Consider the following 20,573-nt stretch of genomic DNA (forward strand, 5'->3'; position numbering starts at 1 on the left):
TCTCAACTGTAAAAAGTTATTAAGCAGCAAAGACGCTCCCATTGACTTTCCATGTTAAAATTTTTCATTTTTAAACGAGCCTAAAAAGAACAAACGAATTTGCACAGCTTAAAGAAGCATAACAACATGTTCTATGGTCTTTTCTCAACAAGTCCTGGAAGTTTAAACAAAATCGTATCATATAATTTTGTACAATGAGCGAATGAAAAAGTCTCTGCAAAAATGCCCATTGACTTAACATGGGGAGCGAAAAAAGTTCAACTTTGACCTCGTGCAAAGTCACGTTACGAAGTTCTGAGGGGTATACGGCGCACACTAGCGTGTACCCAAACGTGTTTGCCATAAAATGCTGGGAAGAAAACCACCTCTTCCTTGGCTCGTTTTCCCGCTATTCGCGATCGCGCAAAAAGTGTCCAAAACCCCATTGACTTAACATGGGGAAAATGGAATCGCACGTGCCACGTGCCACGAGGTTTTAAGCGAGTAGCGACCGAAGCCATCAGGTAGATCGCCCCCGGGAGCCCATACCCTGAAATTTTTACGAAAATCGCAATGCACGTTTAGGCCCCGGTCAAGTTGCCCCAATTCGCGGCCAGACTTGCAAAACATAGCCCGGAGACGGACCGCTCCGGTTGTTTTTCAATAGAAAAACACAATTCTAACGAATAGTGTTTGTCTTTTCAAACAACCTGCGGTTACCAGCATCTGCGATGCTGGGCTCCGCATCGCGGGACCGCAGGTTGTTTGAGCAAGCACCTCTGTAACGCCGCAAAAACGCCCGCCGCCAAACGAGAGGATGAGCCTTGCACGTGCAGACCGGTGTGGGTGTGTTACGAGCTGACGTGCACGGCACTCTACTAACCGGTCTCTAGCGGTGTGCCAAATTTGAGTGCAATCGGCCCGGCCGTTTTCGAGATCTTGAAGCGGCACCCTTCACGTGCGCACGTGCAAGCTGGGTCCAAACTGACTTGTGCGCGGCACCCTAGTTGCCGGTCTCTAGCGGTGTACCGAATTTAAGCTCAATCGGCCCAGCCGTTTCCAAGATCTGGAAGCGACCCCTACACGTGCGCACGTGCAGTTGCACCCCAACCGTGACACATGAATATATGTACATACTAACTGACCTGTGCACAGCACCCTACTAACCGGTCTCTAAAGGTTTGCCGAATCTGAATGCAATCGGCCCAGCCGTTCTTGAGATCTGGAAGCGTCACCCTGCACGTGCGCACGTGCAGCCTGGGGCCTAGCTGACCTGTGCAAGGCACCCTACTACGCGGTCTCTAGTAGTGTGCCAACTCTGAGCACAATAGGCCCGGCCGTTCTCGAGATCTTGAAGCGTCACCCTGTACGTGGGCACGTGCAGTTGCACCCCAATCGTGGCACATTAGGTCAGTGACCTTACCTAACCAGAAGATCCGGCTTGAATCATAGGTCAGGTTTTCCAAGTTTCAGCACTTTGTCGCCGGCGTGTCCCGAGCTAGCACGAAAACCCCTATGGGAAGTAGGCGGGTGCTGCCCCTCTGCCGGCGAGGGTTAATCAATATTGACGCAATGGTGACGTCACGGTAGCCGTCGACGTCACCATTCGAATCAGAGTCATTGACTTGCGCCGAATATCAAGTTTGATATTGATGTTTCAACGGATCTGTATATCAGCCGAAAACACCTTACATTCCTTTTTACTCGCTAGATGGCAGAAGCGTCAAACGCCTGAATTTATGCTGTGCCGCAATGCCGGCTCTATTGTATATAACCGCCTAAATGAATGGCGGAGTAATGAGGGATCCGGGAGAACCACTATCTCCTTAGAACTGATGACTCGCAAAAAACTGAAGCTTTTGAGGACAATTATCGAGTGTGGTAAATGCGTCTGGCATTTTAGCCAAACATTCTATTTTACTCGCTAGATGACGCAGAAGTGTCAAACACCTGATAGCATGTTGCGCCACAGTGCCACCTCTTCCGTATGTAGCCGCATGAATGAAGATTTAAGCGCAATTGCCGCAGCCGGTGTCAGGTGTGTGCCTACATAGAGGTCCAACCATGCCGCTGAAATTGATCTATCATACAAAGCTTTATAACAATGCGCGTAGTAATTTTCTTAACAAACGCAAAAAAAAACTAATAGGTGTGGCTACAAGCGCCCCCGCCCCAATCGGGCGGAGGTTATTGTGTTTTGGTAGCACTCACCGATTGTTTCCTGGTCTAGTCTTCTACAGCAATCACAGACACATTTCGATTGCGGCCAACCATGCAAAACATAGCTACCCGCCGCCAAACGAGAGGATGAGCCTGGCACGTGCAGACCGGAGTGGGTGCGCTACGAACTGACGAACAGGACAATCTACTAACCACTCTAGAGGTGTGTAAAATTTGAGTGCAATCGGCCCGGTCGTTTTCGAGATCTTGAAGCGGCACCCTTCACGTGCGCACGTGCAAGCTGGGTCCCAACTGACTTGTGCACGGCACCCTAGTTGCCGGTCTCTAGTGGTGTACGGAATTTGAGCTCAATCGGCCCAGCCGTTTTCAAGATCTGGAAGCGACCCCTATCACGTGCGTACGTGCAGTTGCACCCCAACCGTGACACATGAATATACATACTAACTGACTTGTGCACAGCACCCTACTAACCGGTCTCTAAAGGTGTGCCGAACTTGAATGCAATCGGCCCAGCCGTTCCTGAGATCTGGAAGCGTCACCCTGCACGTGCGCACGTGCAAGATGGGTCCTAACTGACTTGCGCACGGCACCCTACTAACCGGTCTCTAGCGCTGTACCAAATTTGAACTCAATCGGCCCGGCCGTTCTCGAGATCTCGAAGCGTCACCCTGCACGTGCGCACGTGCAGTTGCACCCCAACCATAGCACATGAAAAGGCATGGTGCGGCGGGTGCCTACATCCTTGTGTAGTTTCAGTGCAATCAGCCAAGTAATTACCGTGTTATTGTCATTACAACAAAAGTGACACCTCTCCGATTTACACGTGTCACGTGCAGTAGGGGTCACCGGCATGCATCATCCATAGTAAATACTTCTAAGAAGGATATACGCTACCCCACACAAAAAACCGCAAGTGTATCGGTCCACTGGTTGCGGAGATATAAGTCGTACAAAAACGTCCCCACGGAGGCCGGCCGCTAATATTTAGCATTAAATCGCATCCTTCTATGGGAGGTATCCCCGTCACCTGTTCGTATACTGTCTGAGCAAGACCATATATAGGTGTGAGCTCAAATCTCGGTAATGTCGTGCTTTTTTACTAAATTTCTCGAAAACGGCACAACGTGCAATGACGTTCTATATATCACTGGAAAGAGCATCAAAAGTTGTATAACCTATCAACTTTTCACTTAAATATATCTCAACTGTAAAAAGTTATTAAGCAGCAAAGACGCTCCCATTGACTTTCCATGTTAAAATTTTTCATTTTTAAACGAGCCTAAAAAGAACAAACGAATTTGCACAGCTTAAAGAAGCATAACAACATGTTCTATGGTCTTTTCTCAACAAGTCCTGGAAGTTTAAACAAAATCGTATCATATAATTTTGTACAATGAGCGAATGAAAAAGTCTCTGCAAAAACGCCCATTGACTTAACATGGGGAGCGAAAAAAGTTCAACTTTGACCTCGTGCAAAGACACGTTACGAAGTTCTGAGGGGTATACGGCGCACACTAGCGTGTACCCAAACGTGTTTTCCATAAAATGCTGGGAAGAAAACCACCTCTTCCTTGGCTCGTTTTCCCGCCATTGGCGATCGCGCAAAAAGTGTCCAAAACCCCGTTGACTTAACATGGGGAAAATGGAATCGCACGTGCCACGTGCCACGAGGTTTTAAGCGAGTAGCGACCGGTGCCATCAGGTAGATCGCCTGCGGGAGCCCATACCCTGAAATTTTTAAGAAAATCGAGCCACAAGTTTAGGCCTGACCCAAGTTGCCCCAATTCGCGGCCAGACATGCAAAACATAGCCCGGAGAAGGACCGCTCCGGTTGTTTTTCAATAGAAAAACACAATTCTAACGAATAGTGTTTGTCTTTTCAAACAACCTGCGGTTACGTGGTGAAAAATTGATTTGAAAAATTAATAATTGTGAATTTTTTGCAATAATGCGTATAACTTGGCCATTTTTGAAGATATTTGGCTAAAACTTGCTAGAGTTAGTCATAATAACGCGTTCTATCACATATATTCCGGTTTTTTTTCGAAAAGTCAAAAACTTTTTGAAAAAATGCAAAAATATAAATTTTGAATTGTATTATATCAAATTTTCGAAGTTTTCAAAATTTCGAATATCCGAGATGGCAGTTTGATAGCGCAGTCTATTCTGAGTCCTCTCATGCAAAGAAATTGGATCTAGCTTAAAAACTGAGCCCTCGGGAGCGATTGCCGTGGTTCAATGTTTTGCGTCGAAATCGGCCGAACATGACGTCACTCTGACGTCATTTCCGGCCGACCTATGGTAGCTACGAAGTTAAATTGATGCAGCCGAAGGTACTGAAAGTTTGGCGTCGATACGTCAAGTGGTTTGGAAGTTATTGCAGAAAAACGGGAGGGGCTATAAATAGCCCCCCCCCCCCCCAGTGGGGCGCGGGCCAAACACGCTTTTATGTAGCTTTTTATGACAATTTACAACATTCGTATGCTGCTCAAAAAATGTAAGGGTCCACTGTTCAATATGTCTTTTTCGAGCCACTAGGAACAAATATATGCCGCTTGCGAAAAAAGGGTGTGCTCAGCTGTTCTGGACAGTTTCGTGACTATATTTGTCACTTCGTCAGCGGTAGTAATATAGTCACATTTTAAATAACGCACATTTTGGGAACACAAATGTAAGCTCTTAGCTCACTCGCTTATTTTGGCACTCAAACATGTTAAAACTTAAAACGAAGATGCTATTATGAAAATATTAATACAGAAATATTAATATCGTTCAGTTTTCAATCATCTACTTCGTTCATTTATTCAATCATCTACTTCCCAATTATTTTCAAAGTCACACAAGAGTTGTCTTGGAGCTGCAGCATTTTAAAATATCCGTGCAATATTACATTATTTATGTACATAATGGTACGTGGTTATTGCACAATTTGCAGCCTCACTAAATGCCAAATGATCCTTAAAACAGCTCAACACATTGTACAATACCGCCCTACATCAATAAAAATATCGGCTTGCTTACCTTTAAAAAACATCAGCGATATTTCAACCAAAGTTCTCCACCAGGCCGCGAGCCGCCCGCCCGTCCCGAGCGCACCGAGCCAAGGGTCGCGGGCGCGACGGCCAGCCTCACTCCGGCCGACCCCATACCGCCCGGGGGCAGGACAGACGCACGGGCGGCTCCAGGCACGGCGACTGGGGCGGGCCGCAGTGGCTGGCAGAGGCGGTGCCAGGCACAGAATCCGGGGGAGCAGGGTCGACCCAGGACACGAACTGCTTTATCTTCACTGAAGTACAAAGTTGTAAAACTTATGATTATGAAGCATTATATATTTGGTCTCCTGTTACCGGAAGTATTCTTTCATGTTTATTTTCAATACTTTATACTAAATGGTACATACATACTACATGTCGTGAACCTATCGAGCTAGAACGTCAAAAAAGAAAAAAAAAACGCAATAGAAAACCGTTTACGTGTACGGCGGGTGCCGGGTTTATATACAGTAAGATTGTTTCACGACCATTGGTAGATTCATTCCGGTTCCTTAGTAGGTATATGACTCAAATGAGAATGTGTTTCATCCATGGATGCAATGTATGATGTGGAGTTTCAGTAATCGCACCTAAATTGCTCAGATACACTCCTAGATTTTCTGTTACGTAATCGTGATAAATGGTAGTCTAATCGTAATCGTACTTTATATCATCCGCATTTACAAATCGGTCGCCCCTCAGATCCGTTCGGTACATATCTGATAACAACATTACCCAATAATACACGCAAAATGATTTTAGCCGAGTTAAGTAGATCATAAGTTTGACTATCATCGTGAACGATCACGTATTTAACGACTCCTATACCGTCTAGCAGTATTGTTCATCGTCCTGCGGCATTAAGTCGTCCACTGGATTTCTCTGAGTACCGGTCAAGTTGTAACCCCTTATAAATGCAAGCATTGACGTTAAATACATAGCAGTTGAGTTACACGCAAACAGGCACGTAGCCAGGATTTTGCTTGATCGCTTTCAGGGAGGGAGAAAATGCTCCCCTTAGCCCCCTCCTTGGCTACGTCCCTGCACGCAAAAAAGTGCCTACCTACGAATCAGGGTCGAGACAGCGAGGTCTCGGTCGAACAGTTCCTCGCTGTGTAAATAACCAATATCCAGACTCGGCTTAAAATAGCGTCAGTAACTTTTATTTGAAGGCACGTTCCGACCACTTTGGTTCCAACACCTCCATTGAGCTGTTCCTCTAAAACTAAAGCTCCGGCTTTCAATCACCCAATTCGGCCAACGGCTCCAGTGCCAGCTGCTGATAAGGTCGCTTTTACCAGTCAGAGGCACTAGATGAAAGACCATGCGGTTGATGTAGCCTCTTGCGCCGATTGCGTGATTGATAACCCGAAAAAGAAACATATCGATACATACATAGTATGATAACTTATAATGAGCATGCTTTCAAACATTCAAAACGCATCCGCCTCAGTTTGAAAGAAGTTCGAAAGCGAAGCAACGGTATCCTCAACACTAACTGTAAACAGAACAGTCGCTCCCACACCTACCTACAAGCTCTACAAAATGCCGTGGTCCTCTTCGTCTATATACATGAAATATACAACAGTAGAAAACACCTCCATCCAGTGTACATATATGTCTTAAGCGGTCCATACAAAATGAGCTGAGTCAATACGTTTTATGAGTGCTTGAACAGCCTTCAAGCACTCACGACGGTTCTTGAACAGCGCCGCCCTTCTTATCATGCGAAGTCGGTTTGGGGAAGGCTGACGATGGATCGAACACGGCATCACACCGAAACGTCCCCCGCTCAAATTCATCGAGTTTACACAAATTCGCTGATAGAGACGTTCGCGATAGGTACCCTCGCCACTCTAACACTAGGCAATGGCACAATGCGACATCAAATATCTCTCTCGAATCTCGGTATGAACGTTGGGCGCTGTATTCACACTCTCGGCGCTTTTCTCTATGACCTCGCTGTTAGCTTATGGAATGCCTCAGAAACCAGTCGTATTCGCCAGATCTTTGTGCATATACACCAGATCCTTCAGTTAATGCACATGCAAAGGCTATGGTGATTTCAAGAGACCTCTCGTTCAGTTTAGATTTCTGGTGAAGTGACTGTAAAAAGTGGTTGCATTTTAAGCCACTCCCGTTTTCACTGAATCACTCGATGCACGATAAGTTACAAATAACTGCTGCACGCGATATGCGACGGATGGCGGTGAGGGCTGCCTGGCTGCGAGTGGAACACCTGGCGGCAAGCTGTGGTACCATTGATTGGCTGCCAGATGGCGCTGCAGTCGCGGTGACCTTCGCCAGCGCGTCGAGGGTAGCGCCTCTGGTGGCCAGATTTGGAACTACCCAGCGCCAGGTTCTGAGGCTGAGCTGAGCTGGGAAGACTGGCTCGATGTTCGGCCTCCGGTAAAGCTGCAACGAACACAGAAAATAAGCCATGTCAGTAACGATATTGCTGCAAGACTTTGCCATAAATCTGTCCTGGACACGACGAATTCTAGTCAGCAACGAGTATAACGTGTATAACGTGTCAACGTGTATCACCGTTCCATGCTTCTATCCTCAGGAAACTGAAATCCTTCTCCTCCACGCCGCAACCCCCCTCCGGACTGGACAGGCAACTTTATCTCATGCGGGCTGCTCCCTTGGAGCGGCACCGCTGCTCCCGAGGGAGCGCACCCCGTAGCCGGGTGCAGTGAGTACCTTGGGGCTGGGTGGCCTGCCCTCTGGACGGGCTCAGCCCCGACGGGTCACTAGGGTGCCCGCCCAGGCCGATGTCTCCCCCTAATTCCTATTATCTCTCCGGCTCTGAAATGGTCTCGTTAGACCGAAACAGCCTAACCCAAGAAAAAACACCATTTTTCGCTGCATATTGTTTCGTTGTCAAAGCATTTAACGTTTCACGAAAAGGTGCAATGTGATTAAGTAGTTCGTTGTAGGAAATGCAGTTATGGCAAATGAATCGGATACTAGATGAATCGAGGCCACTCTTCTAAGCATCCCCCAGACATTCAATGGCAGGACTGACATCGGCATTTGCCAGAAATGATTCTAGATTTTGGACCATAACTGGTTGGATCCTAGTTCTCTATAGAGTCAACTCATGGGAACCACGAAATCAATCGGTTCAATTACTCAACATGACAACCCCCGGGCCCCAGTACATCACCTGGTCACTAACCCCAACCATTAGCCCCATTTAAACACACCCCCGACGCACACCCGGCCAGAGCAATGGTCCGTCTCATAAACATTGCTACGTCAGCATGAGTTATGACCCAGCTCCCAGAAACTACGTCAGCGCACACGCACACAGCCGTAATAAAAAGGCGGCCGCCGACCGCAGGTTTCTGCCTATTCAGCAGTCGGCGGTCAGTGAAGTGTGTTTTGTTTAGCTGGGCTCTGTCGGCTGCCTCATAATGAGACATTTGTCAGATTTAACCGACCCCACATCCGTGCACGCTGGCCTGAAATAATAAACGTCGAACGGTACAGGACAGACGGCTACGCTGAGTTGTTAAATAACTGTATTTTTTTAGAAGATGTGAATGAGCGCCAGTTCTTACAAAAAGGAGGCATTTAATTACACCGGCCGAAGCACCTAAGAAACAAAATAAAAAAAATCAATTACATGCCTCCTTTGCTAGATCGTTCTTCTATCAGTCCCATTTAATCCTACCTAACATGTTTCCAGCTTTCCAAATTTAAACTCCGTGTTGTTGAAGATACAAAACAGCCCCCAGTTTCTCAGTATCATACTCCTCAATATTTCCAAAATGATTTATCTCGACTCTTACCATATGCAGTTGGCGCTCCCCGCCTGCCCGGCTCTACTGTTCCTTCCCGGTCTCTGCCTGGTGCCGCAGCAGGTCGAAGTTGTTGAGGCCGCCGCTAGATGTCACCTGTGGCGGCGTGTCCAGCTGGGAGCCTGCAGGAGCAGACTGGAGGTCAGTGGAAGTCGAGAGGCCCGCTTTAAATCGGAGCGTGGTGGTCGTTTGAGACAGACGACAATAAAAGAACGATAATACAGAATGATGACGATAAAAATGAGCGGCAAAAAATAAAAGCGGCCAAAGTATACGTGGAGCGTGTCCAAAGCCGCTCCACTTATACTTCGTCCAAAGTATTTTTCTGACACCTATCCGTGCTTCTATCCTCAGGATACTGAAATCCTTCTCCTCCACGCCACAACCCCCCTCCGGGCTGGACAGGCAACTTTATCTCATGCGGGCTGCTCCCTTGGAGCGGCACCGCTGCTCCTGAGGGAGCGCACCCCGTAGCCGGGTGCAGTGAGTGCCTTGGGGCTGGGTGGCCTGTCCTCTGGACGGGCTCAGCCCCGGCGACTCACTAGGGTGCCTGCCCAGACCAATGTCTCCCCCTAATTCCTGTCATCCTTCCGGCTCTGCAATGGTCTTGTCGACCAAAAGGGCCTAACCCAACAAAAAAAAAAACATATTTTTCTGACATGTGAACCTCACTACTAGTGATGTCAATTACGGAAAATCGGAATACCGATACCAAACCAAATACCAACCAAAACCGTGGAGAAATACCGAAACCAAACCAACTTGGGAACATGAGGAGAATAACAAATTTTTACCTATTTCTTAGCCTCTTAAACATTAGCGAGGGTTCATGATACCAACAAAATACCAAACACATTAGGATTGAAATACCAAATACCGAGTTGGTATCGGTTTGGTATCGGTATACCAAAAAGTTGGTATCCGATTGACATCTCTACTCACTACCTACAAACATTTTCGTCCGACTAGCGTATGTAAATGTCGCCGTGACTCGCCGTGTCGCAGATTATTAAATATTGATTGAATGTCTTATCTTCGCGTATATCGCAAGGCAATGGTAAGCTGTTGTGCAACATGACGCAGTTCGATGGTCAATTCGCGGCCCTTATTCGAGTCAGGAAACTTTCTATAAACAATGGACACATCATTTAACCACATAGCCGCCTTTTAAAAATAGCATTACTGTTCACTGTCAAGTGCTAAGTTCAAAACAAGCCGAGTTTCGCTCATATCAATTATCACAGCCGTATCTATCTGAGGAGGCCCTTCAAAGACAAAGTCCCACATCACTTATGTCGCCTCAAGTGGCGGCTCACGATTCCACCGTGTGAAAAACCACTTGCAGCCGCCTAGAGAGCATGTGTCTGTGTTTCTGAGCCACCCCTAGGTGTCTCCAATGTTTATCCAATGTCTCATCGTTTCTGATGTCTCATCGGTGTCCCAACTGTCTCCAAAATGTCTCTTATGTCTCCTCTGTCCCTTCAATGCCTCCTCAATGTCTCAATCTTTCTGATGTTTCTGATGTGTCCTCATTGTCCCAAATGTCTTCGCAATGTCTTTATGTCTCATCTGTCTCAAATGTTTCCTCCGTGTCTCAAATGTCTCCTCAATGTCTCCAAAACCGAGCGACCACTCAAGGACCACAAAAACGTGTCTCGTCTGAGCAGCTGACACAAACTCTCCGCGTGGGGTGGCGAGAGACAACTGTGAGATAATGTACACAACTGTCGACTCTGTCAGCGCCTCAGATAATTCAGTCGGCAACTTCAGACGGCGTCATAATCTACGTGGTTAGTCGGGAGAGTTCTCTGGATGTGCTCGTGTGAGGCTTAGCGCGGACTACTGCTGAGTAAGGGGAGGTTGTCATGCAAGCTACAGTGGTGGTTAAACTGGCACCATGTGGAAGTAACTTAAGTCGTGATTTATTGCAGTACGCTTCAGTAACTTCGTAGAAGATTAGCGGGAACATGACTAGCTAGTGAGTTTCATACATTCACCCATTAGACATTCAGTCACTCTTTATTATTATCAACATAAGCTCTTCATATCGCTTTCAAGAATACTGAAAACAAATACATGGTTATGCCTGCTAATTGACATAATTAATGTTGAACACAACTTAAGCATTGAGTTTATCCTGCAGCCACACTTTTCATTGCAGCAAAAAAAAGTACTTTTGCCTTAGACTTATGTCGCTATAGACTTTGCAACCAATATCACCTCGCGGCATCAAACCCTCGCCGAGGCAGGCTCCTTGTAAACCAGTCCCCCTGGCCCCTTGGCTTCCCCGCGCCCATGTTCCCATCTCTGATCTCCTATAGCTTTCTGCACCGCCACCGCTGCCCATCCGCTATTTATAAACAGACATCGAACAGAAATCCCAGCCGCATGACTGGTACGGCGCTCAGCTGCGAACTTTTCCCACATGAGCTCAGGAATGTCTTTGGAAGGGTCTTGGCTGCGCTCTCGCCATAGGTACTCTGTAGATCGGGCTTTGAGCCTGTTTCCCAGACTTGTAAATCCATTGTGACGGTGTAAAGTTGGTTTAAAGGTGGGAGCTGCGATGTCTGTGTCCCTATCATACTCAGACGTCGCGTGCAGGCTGTTGTTATCAAGCATCGCGGTCGCTTTAAATTAGTTTTGTTTATTTTCTGCTCGGCGTAGTTCATGACGATGAGTTGGGCAACTGAATATGAATTCCAGTTTTAGCCAGTTGAACTCTGCAGAGTTATGAAAGTCTCCGTGCCGAAGCCGCGAGAATAAAACGGCCTTTAAGTCGCGAAATGGCGGTCAACTATGGAATGACTGTAAATAAGCTATCGGCTGCCTTCTTTTGCGATGCTAACTATATCCCATATATCATACGCGATAAAACAAAAATAAGAAATGCCCTATGAATAAAACTCTGAGTTTGGTAATTTGGTCAAACTATCATTGAGCTGACTTTGACAATAAAACAAATACTTTCAGGGCGATTTTAGCCGCAAATTGTAAAGCACCTTGCACTATCTCGTCATCAAACTTCAAAGATTTAACTCGACCCGTGGGGACTGAGGGACTCAAATGCCACCCCCAGACTCCACCTAAAAACGCCACCCTCACAAACCTTATCAACTTACTCTCAACCTAAGAAAGCTACATTCGCACCGCTTGACAAACATTCCCTCAGCCTTTGTCACGACGCGCCGATTTGGTTTCACCGCCCCAACTCACTTTGTACGCTCTCGGTCTGGATCTTCCGGAACTGGTCGAGTTCGCTGGAGCTGCAGAGCGGCGTGTCCACCTCGTAGGTGCTGTTGAACTTGCTGTAGTCCACCCAGTACTCGCCCGTCTCCTTACGGAAGTTGATGATCGGCTCGAACCTGCCGGGAGGTGCCACAGCGGGTGAGGCACGAGACTCGCTGAGCGGGAAGGAGAGCCAGGGCAAAGAAAGCCACGAGCTTGTACCAATTTGTGAGCCGAGGCCTCTTGCACCAAAATCCTCTTGCACCAATGCTTGGATTATTTTGCATCGTATACCCAGTCCAAGTCTGAAATGTAACAATTTGCGTGCAAAATTTAGCAAGCACATGTAGGATTATGTATTGAGCTATTGCAAACAAATTTACCACCGTTAGATTAGCTTATTCTGAGACCGGTTTTTCGATTTTACCTAGCTAGGTAGTTTGGTGCAAGAGGCCTCTGGACCCCAAAAATAAACTGAACAAACAACTGAAATGGCTAGCGGCGAGAAATGACACTAAGTTGATTGATATGAAGAGACAATGGGGTCTTTTCTGGGACATAAAGAGCTCTTAGTGTTGAAGACTTCATAAGATATTATTGCACTTGACCCATTTAGATCACCGTCTATCGGAATGAGGCATGGCATTATATACGCGTCTCTCTCCCACGACCTCAACATTCCCTTAGAGCCGAGCCCCGGTGGACCTCGCCCGTCACCAAATGATAACGGGGTCACCCCTCTCTGACCCACCTATGCCCCCAGAGGATCTCGCTGGGGATGTAGCTTCCCCTACCAGCCTCACTCACCCACCTGTAATACTAGGGAATCTCCCCTGTCCCCGATTAACTCACCTGTGCCCCCAGAGGATCCCCTATCCCCCGATAAACCCACCTGTGCCCCAGAGGACCCCATGTCCCCCAATTAACCCACCTGTGCCCCCAGAGGATCTCGCTGGGGATGTAGCTTCCCCTACCTGCCTCCCTCACCCACCTGCAACACTAGGGACTCTCCTCTGTCTCCGATTAACCCACCTGTGTCCCTAGGAAATCTCCCCTGTCCCCAATTAACCTACCTGTGCCCCAAGAGGATCCCATGTGCCTGTTCCCCAAATTAACTCACCTATGCCCCAGGGGATCTCCTGTCTCCGATGAACTCACCTATGCCCCAGAGGATCCCCCTCCAATTAACCCACCTGTGCCTCCAGAGGATCCTCCCAATTAGCTCACCTATGCCACAGAGGACCCCATGTCCCCCATATAACCCACCTGTGCCCCCAGAGTATCTCGCTGGGGATGTAGCTTCCCCTACCTGCCTCCCTCACCCACCTGCAACACTAGGGACTCTCCTCTGTCTCCGATTAACCCACCTGTGTCCCTAGAGAATCTCCCCTGTCCCCAATTAACCTACCTGTGCCCCAAGAGGATCCCATGTGCCTGTTCCCCAAATTAACTCACCTATGCCCCAGGGGATCTCCTGTCTCCGATGAACTCACCTATGCCCCAGAGGATCCCCCCCCCCCATATAACCCACCTGTGCCCCCAGAGTATCTCGCTGGGAATGTAGCTGCTGCGCGCCTGCGTCTCCATCGCTGTCGACTCGGTGCTTCCCTCGAGCATCACGACAATCTCGAAGCGCTCCTTGTGGAGGAGGTCCTCGGCCGACATGTGGTAGAGCGGTGATCGCTCGTCTATGGTGTGCACCACCACCAGCGGCCAGATGAACAGGATGCTGTCCCGGCCGTCGTCAGGGCCTATGAGAGAGAAGAACGGGGAGGGCGCAGACGTTAGGGTCTGTTGGGGAAGAAGTACCTATATGTATCATCTAGGTCTGTGGGGGAAACGGGAGCCTGTGGTGAGTGCTTGTCGGGAACGAGGGTCTGCTGTTTAGGGCCTGTTAACAGGCCTTTAATTCCTTCCTGAATTCCTTCCTGAATTCAGGAAGGAGGGTCTGTCGTTGATGTAGGGGAAAAGAGCATGAGAGGCGTGCTACTCTTAGCTGGGCCGTCGGAACCCAAGCCTGTAATCATGTTACTGTTGGGGAGACGGATGGGGCCTGTTTGCTGGGTTTATACTTTATATAGTCCGTGAAAAGGTCTACCGGGTGCATAGTTTTGCTGGCCCTGTCGAAAAGAGGAAAAGTTAGGGAGCCTTAGAACAGATATTGTAAGGGGTTGGTTCACTTATCATAAGTTTACAAAGGAAAAACCATGTCTTAATTCGGTTTGTGTTCCTTGAGTACCGAGAACACACCATGCTATTCGCTAGAGCTCAGTTAATTCATCACACCAAACCACATGTTTACATCGGGTATCATCATACATGATGCAAATTAACCTGCTCCTTCATTAAGTTTACCATCATCAACATGGCGTGCCGACGCTAGAACAAAACCCTACTCCCCGAGATTTATGAGTCAAATGAGTCAAGTAATCACCATCACTTGCACAAGCAGAGCCCAGCGGCCGCGAGCCCAACAGGTCACATTGAGGGCGCCGGCTGCAGATTTTTTGCGTCTGTTCACTCGCCCGAGTGCAGCTGCGCGGACCGCACGCACACCGCAATGCTCGGGCCTAGGTTCGCTCAGGTGCAGTCTCCACCGCTACCGGGGTCGGTGTTGTGCAATGTGCTCAATGCAGCGCAGATCTCTGCCGAGTATCGCACGTGCGCTGGCCTATAATTCATCGGTGATCACCCGGCGCTTGCAGTGCTGCGATGATACAAGGCCCGAGGCCCTATATAGGCAATGATAAAGATGTGCTCTGGGCGATGCAGCAGCGTTCAGATTCTGCGGCACATATACGGGAGCTTAGCTTGGCACACTAAATTCAACAGAATGTCCATCCGAATGGTCGAATCTCCTATGCGATTCAGGCGCACCGAAAACCCGAATTTACTTCAGTCGATGTAGATCAGACGGGCGCTGCGATCCCCGAATTAATTTGAGCCGGAGCGACTGGGAGAACAATATCAAGTTTTGGCTAATATCATATAGGTTTGATGTAACAGCATCCGTCCAGCCCTGCCAAAACTACTATTATAAAGCTGGTAGACCCAGCTAATCGAAGTCATCATGACTTGTGTGAGTTGTGTGTTAAATACCATAGGTATTATATTAACATGTTCGAAAGAAAACACTTCAGTCCAAAGAGTGATTTGATCTGGTAGTACGTTCACTGAAGTTAACCCGGACCTCCTAATTCCCTAATTCCCTAGACGGAATGTGCAATGTCGTTCCAGTTTGGTTCCAGTGGAAACGTGGCATTGCCTCTTTCATTTCCGTTGCAACTACAACGTGGCACCACTCACAGGCCACAGCTCAGCAATATTATTACGCCATAAATTTCGTTCCGATTCGTTCCCTTCCACCGGTCGGACGTAACCACTCAGCATCATTACGTTCCGTTTCGACGATATGTTGGTTCGTTTCATGAGTCACAAATTCAGGATCATTTCTAAGCGAAGTTGTGCAGCTCATTTTCTCAGTATCCATATAACGTCCCAGTGCAGATATGAGACACCTTTCAGTACCGTTACAGTGCAGCCCAGGAGCGGCCTTCTGGCTCAGTTCGGCGCTCCCAGGAATGCGGAAACCGTAACGTCAGTCAGATAATCCAAACGAATCCAAGAGTAAGGAGAACGTGCAGAAAGACGAATGTCAGTCGCCAGTGCCACATTACAGAACGCTAGATATTTACAGAAGTATCGGAATAGATAAGGTTAATGTTGGACACGTCTGACTCCCATGAAAGTCAGAAGTGGAAGTCAGGTGGGCGCATATTTTTAGGTTATTTATGTCGTAGCCGGTAGCATCGTGGAATGCTCAATCGTCATGGAGAATTGAAGAGTGTCAATACACATTCAGCTGTAACATTGAGCCGAAACAGAGGTCTGTTGGGATTGAAGTCACCAAATCAGAACCATGATACATTTTTACGCACCAGACCTCTAAGAACATCGCAGTGTTTATCCATCTACTTCTGAAGACGGAACTATGCGTAAAGGATGAGATCACAGTTCATTAGGAGTCATAGGTGGAGTTTTTCAGGGAAGTTGGTGGGGCAAAAAGTCGTCAAACCCACAATGTCCGATTATAAAGTTAAATGAAATGCCACACTGAATCAATTCCTATCATTACAGACTTATTATTTTGCATTAAACAAACATTTCAAAGCTCTTCAATGCGAAAAATATTAATTTGCAAAGCAACAAAGTCTTAGAAATCTCCTAAAGTTGGTGGGGCAAAACGCTCATTGGTGGGGCAAAATGCAAAGTTGGTGGGGCAGCCGCCCCACCAACTGTATAGGAAGCTCCGCCCCTGTTAGGAATGTGGCACACATTAAGTCTTCCTGCAAACTCCTCCCCCGTCCTCAGCGAAGGATAATCATGTGTCATAGATTCTGAGCAGAAATTCTACGACACAGCTGGAAAATCCTCCAGCTGTTTGAGAGGGGAGCAGACGAGAGCGAGTGCGCGCGCGTCTTCCAGTAGCTATCCCTAAACAAACACCGCGGTCGCCTAGCGGGAACACATGGTTAGTGACGTCACTGGGCGGTCTGTGACGTCACTGAAAACTATACAATGCCCTCGACGTTCCTTCAGGATGCTGATCATGAATCAATCGGAAGGTATCTGGGGCGGTGGCCTCCTGGAATCCTGATGAAAATGATTCACTCTATCACCAAGTTAGGGCAGGACTTTTGCTATTCCGCACGCAAAAATAGAAGCAGGCATAATATGTAATAATGGCAAAAAATATGAGACGCGTAGGTAAACATTACCATGGCGAGCACGACACAAAGCTCATGTGACTTTTGACGGGTTTAGTTGTGAGTTTCAACTGGATGGTGAAAAATTGTCAACAGTTTGTGGGTCGAGTCATGTTTCCGTGTCAAACCACTCCGAATCTGCTTATACCCGACAGCAATATCTCTGCAACATAATTTTTTAGCGGCGTTACTGTATGTATTAAAGGAAGGGTGCCACCTTCCGAAATTTTTGTTCTATGAATCTATTTTACTTATTTGAATTTTTAGACGTGGTTAGCGCGTCCACAATATACAAAAAACCGAAACATTGCATTTAATACATTGGCCAAAAAAAGATTGTTGTTTATATCACCTCTACAACTCAAGGTCGTTTGATGTGGCAGCTAGGACGGCTGGCATATCCTGTTGTCATGGCAACATATCATTCTGCCATTTGCATTGATGGCGCAACTGAGACAAAAAGATGAACAAATAAAGAGGAAGAAGATAACATGATTTGAACTAAGTTGTAGGTAACCAAGTAGGTAACTGTTGGCCATATTTGCCAACGTCAAAAGAACATCAAATAAGTCGAGTAAAGGTTTTTCCTTTACAATGCTTAAGAGATCTATGGAACCCTTCACCCTTCATGCAACTTACTAGAAAAACTTCCCAATTAAAATTTTAAAACTTAAGTGTATACCATAAAGAAAAAATATACCCTTTCAAAATGATAAAACATGCTTCAAAAGTATAACTTTTATACATACCTTTGCTGATTTCATGTTTTATAAAATACCCTTAACATGACGAGGAAATAGTGCTGAAGATTTTTGCCTGCCCGAATGCTGGCAGCAAAACTCGCAAATGATAACTTCACGTGCGGATTCAATGCTGACCGTTTCGAGCATAGGTAAGTGAAGCCGGTTTTTAGGTTCATGTGAGGCTAATCTTGTAAAAACTGCGTTGTGTCCAAAAGGTGGCACCCTTCCTTTAAGCTTTGACGCAAACATGGCACCAGAAGCGGTACACAAAGTGTCATTATATCGTGACAGTAGCGGTGCACCTGAATACATGACAGTCATTAGGAAGCATTAGCCCCATCCCATGACGAGGCCGTCACAGGTGCCGCTGCAGTCTAATATATCAGACAGATGCATACTTGACTAGCCGTCAGCTGGTGAGACATACGGAACAAACGCGGGGGACAGATGGGACAGACTCGGGACAGATGGGACAGACGGGACAGATAAGACGGATGGGGTAGACGGGGCAGATGGGACAGACGCCGTACAGACGGGACAGATGGGACAGACGGGACAAATGGGAAAGAAGGGACAGATGGAACAGATGAAACAAGTGGGACAGACGGGACATATGTGATATATGGGGCAGGTGGGACAGACGGGCCACATGGAGCACATGGGACAGACGAGACAAATGGGACACGCCGGACAGACGGGACAGGTAGGACAGACGGGACAGGTAGGACAGAAGGGGCAGGTGGGACAGACAGCCACAGGACACGCCGGACAGACGGGACAGACTCGGGACACATGGGACAGGTGGGGCAGATAAAACGGATGGGGCAGAGGGGACAGATGGGACGGATGGGACAGATGGGACATACGGGATATATGGGGCAGATGGGACAGACGGGACACATGAGACAGATGAGACAGATGGAGCAGAGGGGACAGATGAGTCAGACGGGACACATGGAATACATGGAACGGACGGGACAGATGTCACCAACACTAACGCTGGGACGGACAGCAGTTAGATGGGCTGCTGGCCAGTAACTCCACAGGCAATGCTGAGGAATGCTGGAAAATTGTCCAGTGCTTAAAAAGTTGTGACAGTTCGTGACTCGTGTTGAAATATGGCATTTGATCATTCTGAATTTCTCTGACATTTGTTAAAAGCCCTCAAAGCTCCTTATGAGCTCGGTGCATTTGATCTTTTGGCCGGTCACCAGGTGGCATCGATTGATAAGTGCATCATGAGCGAATAACTTACAAGCCCATTAGCGAGGGTAAAACCGTGTCTACCGACTCTAAAAACACAACAAAACAATCTCACACACCGCTCATCACCGATGCCCTTTTTACACCTGTACCCGCTCACTCTCCAGTCTCCCCCTCCCCCCTCCTCCCTCCCCCCCCCTCCTCCCTTCCCTTCGCCGTAGGCCGTAGCTGGCATCTCAATAACAAATCAGCTTCACTCGCCCCAGCGTAGGTACTCGTCATTACCAATTCACTACAGCTGCCGTTCAGTATACTCCAACCCCATCACCATCACAGTCGTGACATTGCCGATGATATGCCGTGCGCCTATGACGTCACGCTGGCAGTTTATGACGTCACATCATCTGTTGTATGCTAATAGCGCCTTGGCGGCACGGTCTGAGACTGCCTTGGCGCGCTGTGTTCAACTCCAGCTGAGACTGAGGGTGGAATGTGGAAGGTCCGGCCCACTGGTGATAGAGGTCACCCGGTTACCACAGCGCATTGGAGGGCCGCAGAGCCTGTGTTGCTATGGGCCAGCGAGGTCAGTTGATCGACAATGGTGGATGGGGCAGGCTGGCCTGGTGACGGCTGGGAAAGGTAAGGACTAAGGAGGTGACATTTAAGCAATTGGCTACCGGACAGAATACATAGAAAGGCTGAAATGATATAAACAATGAAACGGAAACAACTGTAGGACGTAGAAACTAGAAAGTTATTACTACATGCTCTGCTTTGGGAAAAAGATCAGTAGGACTGAAGCGATGCCAAACAAAATTGATACCCAAATCTACCTACAAAAAAGCTAGCCTTTTTCGTATACAAGTGGTCCCACTGAAAAGGCACTGGCCGTAAATAACCGGCCCATTCAACTCATCCAGCGCTCACATTCAGTGATCGCACTGCAACAGAACAGAGCCCACCTTCCTCGCATCACATCACGTGATCCTATTGTAAGCCCGCCCACCCTGTCACGTGATCCACCCTCAGACACCGGCGAGACATCATGTGACCGCCGGGGGGCCGAGCGTGTGACCCGACACGCCTGAAGCGTTTTCCGTGTCACCGTCTGACTGGCTGGCCTCAGGGACCGAGGTCCGCCCGACGACCCAGACTACACGAGCAGGAGCCTAGCAACAGGTGGGAGTACGAGCAGGGGTGTCTAGCAACAAGTACCCACGCCAGTAACAGATATGTAAACCACGATTTGAATCGCGATGCTGGTAAAGTATGAAAGTCTGCATTAGCCTATTGTGCCAGGGTAACAAAATATTGAAACAACGGAACACCCGTAGCGCCCAAAAGTCTTTCCTATATATGGCATTGGCCTTTCCTTTGTTTCCGAAAATCTTGAAACAAATTTACAGGTAGGTAGAATTATTTCCTCGTGAAACAATCTCACGCACAACTTCTGACACAGCAAGTTCATATAATGCCGGTTTAAAAGCCGTAATGATGACGGCTTTGGTGGGACGCATCAACAAGAGGTGTCAGTGATTGTGACCAAAACAATTAAACATAAGTGCAAACAGAGTAAGGAGCTACAACATTTAACCGTCAATACTCTATCGCTCCGCCTTGCACGACGTAAGGGCA

At 47.7% G+C, this 20,573-nt stretch overlaps 1 protein-coding gene across 2 annotated transcripts in view; it reads right to left on the reverse strand.

Moving 5' to 3' along the window:
• Nucleotides 1–6,339: 6,339 nt before the first annotated feature.
• Nucleotides 6,340–20,573, reverse strand: part of LOC122376162 (inward rectifier potassium channel 2-like) — a 38,177-nt gene continuing 23,943 nt past the window's right edge. For both annotated transcript variants that reach the window (XM_043355888.1, XM_043355887.1), the window contains 4 exons: nt 13,758–13,977; nt 12,215–12,363; nt 8,993–9,123; nt 6,340–7,607 (listed from right to left, as the gene is read on the reverse strand). In XM_043355888.1, coding sequence (XP_043211823.1) covers nt 9,026–9,123; nt 12,215–12,363; nt 13,758–13,977 — 467 coding nt within the window. In that variant the 3' untranslated portion in view covers nt 6,340–7,607; nt 8,993–9,025. The remainder of the gene's footprint in view (nt 7,608–8,992; nt 9,124–12,214; nt 12,364–13,757; nt 13,978–20,573) is intronic.

This window comes from Amphibalanus amphitrite, unplaced genomic scaffold, assembly GCF_019059575.1.
Source record: "Amphibalanus amphitrite isolate SeventyFive unplaced genomic scaffold, NRLGWU_Aamphi_draft 002036F_arrow, whole genome shotgun sequence".
Taxonomy (NCBI): domain Eukaryota; kingdom Metazoa; phylum Arthropoda; class Thecostraca; order Balanomorpha; family Balanidae; genus Amphibalanus; species Amphibalanus amphitrite.